Source organism: Octopus sinensis, linkage group LG7, assembly GCF_006345805.1.
Source record: "Octopus sinensis linkage group LG7, ASM634580v1, whole genome shotgun sequence".
Classification (NCBI taxonomy): domain Eukaryota; kingdom Metazoa; phylum Mollusca; class Cephalopoda; order Octopoda; family Octopodidae; genus Octopus; species Octopus sinensis.
The window spans coordinates 107,559,258-107,564,257 of record NC_043003.1 but is presented as its reverse complement, the minus strand read 5'-3'; the positions used below and the strand labels follow the sequence as shown (position 1 = coordinate 107,564,257).

The following is a 5,000-nucleotide window of genomic DNA, read 5'->3' as shown; positions in this document are numbered from 1 at the left end:
CCATTGAAAATCTGCCAGAATGAATTTAGTTTGAAGCAATGTAGCATGGAAAAGTTGACGTTAAAACAATGATGGTGATGACGATATGTGTGTGTGTGTGTGTGTATACAACTTATAGAAGTGTCCAGTTAGATTTAACTTGTTCATGTATAGTAAAATGTGGAAATACCTTCATTTGCAAATAATTACCTTGGGAGTGAGATTCTCCATATAACCAATGCATATGAAAATACACAACTCTGGGCTATGAATAACATCATCAGATCATAGTACACGTTTCTGCGTCATTACACTTCATCAGTTATAGACACCAAATGCCTACTAAGAACTGTTTGTCATATATTTAAGCAACAAAAAATAAATTTACTGGTGTCTACAAAGCTTTGTCAAGCTGAAATTAATTAATTAGAGGCAAACTCAGCAGCAAAGATTAAAATATGCAGAAAAACCTTCACTGCAGATATTGTCTTGAGAGAGAAATTTTGTTTGTGGACAATGTGGATGATATTGTGTCTCAAATAAGAGAAAAGGAATTGTTCCATGTTCATCCTCATCATCATCACCACAACCATCACCATCATCATCACCACCATCATTGTCATCATCATCATCTTCATTTTAGCATCAAGTTGTCAATGTTGGCATGTGTTGGACAGAATTCATTGAGGCAGATTTTCTACAACTAGATGTCTTTCTTTTCACCGACACTGACCTGTTTCTCACTCAGGTAATATTTCCCCATGACCAAACGTTTTATGGAAGAGTAGAAACAAGACTACAATTATCATCATCATCATCATCATCATCATCATCATTTAACATCTGTTTTCCATGCTGCCATAAGTTATATATGATAAACTTCTTTCAGCTTCCATCAGCCATTCCAGATGCTTTTGGCCAGCCTTGACACTTGCCTTATGCAGTGGAACTGAACATGACATCATGTGATTGGCAAGCAAAATTCTTAACCATACAACTCACCAAATTAAATCATCATGGTAGAATGTATATTCCTGTATGTTTTTATGGGTTATTTCTTAACTGCTTTCTCAGCTGTTTATCATAAGTTTTGGAGTGTTTCTTGGAAGCTTTCTAACTGTTACATACATTGATCCAGTAGAAGAAAATGTTCAGAAACGACTGGCTTTATCAGGAGCCAATATAACATACTGCAACATATGTACTGCATTTGTGTAAGTATTTCAGTTATTATATTAAATACATTCTTTAATGACAGTATCTGTATCTAGAGTGATGAATTTTTTAAAAAGTTAGTTTCCATTGACTCCTTTCAAAAATTCAATATCTTTCATTGGTTTCCATCAATTGTTGACAGACTGAAATGGAACAGAATTATATTTGCATAAATATTATTTATGGATCTTTTTTTAGCTTAAATTTTATACTTTCATTACTGTCAACACCATTTAACATCAGTTATCCATCCTGGCATGGGTTGGATGGTTTGATAAGATTTGGTGAGCTACAGCACTGTGCTGAACCCCAAAAGTTAACTTTGGTATGCTTTCTGTGGCTGGATGCCCTTCCTAATGCCACTTTACAATGTGTACTGGGTGATTTTTTTTCATACCATATTGGCACAAGTATTTAGTGCTGGAGTGAAAAAAAACCTCAGTACACACTGTAAAGTTGTTGGCATTAGGAAGGGCTCCAACATTGTAGGTGAAACATAGTTAAATCAACACAAGTATTTAAGTTACTGTATTCTTTAATGACATCTATCTCTAGAATGACAGATTTTGTTTTTTTAAAGTATATATTCCATCTTTGATTGGTTTCCATGAGCAATTGAAAAACTGAAATATGATAGAATTTCATTGGTATGGATGAATTTAGAGTATTTCTTTTAAATTTAAATTTCATCATTTACACAAGTATATAAATATATTAATTCTATCATGATTTAAGATAAAGTCATCTTGTATTAAAACACAGAACATAGAGCATGACAAAAAACAAAAAAATACTGTATGATAATTGCAAACGATATTCTGCTGTATCCTGATAATTTTTAAAATGGTTAAAGTATAGGAAATAGAGTCATCCTGTGTTGAAACACAGAACACAAGGATGAAACTAAATACAGTAAAATAACTTTGGTACTGTACAACAATGAAAGAAAGAAATTATGTAGATGCAAGCATGACTGTGTGGTAAGAAGCTTGCGTTCAAACCACATGGTTCTGGGTTCAGTCCCACTGCCTGGCACCTTGGGCAAGTGTCTTCTACAATAGCCTCGTGCTAATTAAAGCCTTGTGAGTGGATTTGGTAAACAGAAACTGAAAGAAGCCCATCATGTGTGTATGTGTGTGTATGTGTGAATGTGTCTGTCTTTGTCTCCTACCACTCTTTGACAATTGGTGTTGGTGTGTGAATGTGCCCATAGCTTAGCAGTTCAGCAAAAAATAGTGATAGAATAAGCACCAAGCTTTTAAAAAAATATAAGTCCTGGGATCAATTCATTCAACTGAAAATTCTTCAAGGTGATGCACCAGCATGGCCATAGTCAGATGACTGAAACAAGTAAACAAAAATGAAAGAATACCTATTTCTTTACTACCGACAAGGGGCTGAACACAGAAGGGACAAACAAGGACAGACAAACAGATTAAGTCGGTTACATCTACCCAGTGTGTAACTGGTACTTAATTTATCGACCCTGAAAGGATGAAAGGTAAAGTCGCCCTCGGCGGAATTTGAACTCAGAACGTAATGGCATACAAAGTACCGCAAAGCATTTCGCCCGGCGTGCTAACGTTTCTGCCAACTTGCTGCCTTATGAAAGAATACTAAAATGTTAACTTGTCAATATTATATACATAAAAATATAATAAACAAACAATTACAATGTGGAGAAGCTATTTAACCTTTTAGCATTCAGATTATTCTGTCAAAGTACAATGTTTGTGTATTCACATTATTTTGAATTAATCTTCATTTATCTCATAGCTGTGATATTTTGATGATGCATTTGTTTATTTTTAGAATGACACTGTAGGGTCAGTGTAAGAGGCTGGATCTGGCCAACTTAAATATAGAAAAAAAGAATATTTAGGCTGGATGTGGCCTGTTTAAATGCTAAAGGGTTAAGATATGGACATTATTCTATTATTCTACTGTATTTCGGAGATGGAGTGCAAAAATATCAGTGACCTGGTTGTAAATGATGAGAAAATTTTATCAATGTATAAATACTGTATAATAACATAATGATATTACAAAATAAAACGAAGGTGTGTATAGCTGTATAAGTGTGTTTTAAGAGTCTACCATGAGTTTTTCACAATGTAATTATTACAGTTACAACTCGGTGCCTTGGATAAAATCATTTACCAAACAAGCAGAAATACAAAATAAATTTAATCCTATTGCCAACTAGCCTTGCTCAAGAGTTATAAGTTCTTGAAGTCACCTCCACCACCACTGCCACCACCACCACCACCACTATCATCATCATCATCATCATCATCTTTTTGATATTCACTTTTCCATGCTTGCATGGGTTGGATATAGTTGGTTGAGGCAGATTTTCTACGGCAAGATAATTTTCTCATCACCAAACCTCACCTATTTCTAAACAAGGTAATATATTTCCATGACTGGACATGCCTTCATAGAAGATTGGAAATGAAAACACTGCTTGTATGATGGTATCCTCATTTATACTATTGCATGTTGTCAAGAAAAAAAGGCACACACACACACACACACACACATACACACATGCATGCATGCATACATACATATTCATATACACATGCATAGATACATACACACACACATGACAGACTTCCTTCAGTTTCCATTCATCAAATCCGTTCGCAAGGCTTTGGCCAACCTGGAATATAGTAGAAGGCATTTGCCCAAGGTGATACACAGTGGGACTAAACCAGAGATCATGTGGCTCTGAGAAATACTTTTTAACCATTCAGCCATGTCTTTTCAAAAATAAATAGATAAATAAACTCCATGCACTAGAGATACAATTTGCTTCTGTGGTAATACAGAACAATTTACATGTAATATCAGCTTAATCTTCACTAGCAGGACTCATGAATATTTCACAGAATTAATGGTAAACTTATTGGGTTATTTCTGGAAACTTTATTCAGAATACCTGAAAGTGTAGCATGTGTTGAGTTTCTAGCAAAAGATAGTCACTCATCAACTAACTAGCACTATGACCCGGCAACGCCAGGTCAAGTGCTAGTGCATGCATATACAGCTGCATGTGTGCACACATACACGCGAGTACTGTCCAAATCTCCAACCAATCACATACAGCTCGCTGGCATTCAATTGGCGTATCAAGTTTCAGGCATTTTGATTGGGTTTTGGATAGAAAATTCACAAAAAAGTCACTTCTATTGATTTTTTAATGGCTTTGTAGGGTAACTGGGGAAATGTAAAGATGTGCACAATCACCCTTGGACGGTTTTGAATGACCATACAAAGTACGAGCCCTCTAACTGGAAAATTGTGGATTTGTATAAAGGACATGCATGCGGACATTTTGCCATTTATATATAGAGAGAGATTATTGGAAAATGAAAGAAATTGGAATACAATGATTACTTAATGCACTTTATATACTTTATGCACAATTTTATAGATTTAACACTCTCCCTCTTTTTCTCTCATTCTTCACCTTACCTTCTGTTTCTCTCTCTGTTTTCTTTCACTCTTCACCTTTCCCTTCAGCTAATCACATGAAAGCATTACAAACTAAGTAATGGAGCAAAAAAAAAAACTTATTTCAAGAAAAATATTACACATTTCACTCACCACTACCCCTCTCCCCCCCCTCACCCATTCAACTAATCACATAGAAGCGTTACAGATGGTCTAAGTAAGGAAGTCATCATCATCATCATCATCATCATCGTTTAACGTCCGCTTTCCATGCTAGCATGGGTTGGACGAATGACTGAGGACTGGTGAACCGGATGGCTGCACCAGGCTTCAATCTTGATCTGGCA

General features: G+C 35.4%; 1 protein-coding gene across 5 annotated transcripts in view; it reads left to right on the top strand.

Annotated features, from left to right (window-relative positions):
• LOC118764373 (palmitoyltransferase ZDHHC11-like) overlaps positions 1–5,000 on the top strand; it is a 40,360-nt gene that overhangs the window by 19,278 nt on the left and 16,082 nt on the right. For all 5 annotated transcript variants that reach the window (XM_036505089.1, XM_036505088.1, XM_036505085.1 and 2 more), the window contains one exon: positions 1,054–1,193. In XM_036505089.1, coding sequence (XP_036360982.1) covers positions 1,054–1,193 — 140 coding nt within the window. The remainder of the gene's footprint in view (positions 1–1,053; positions 1,194–5,000) is intronic.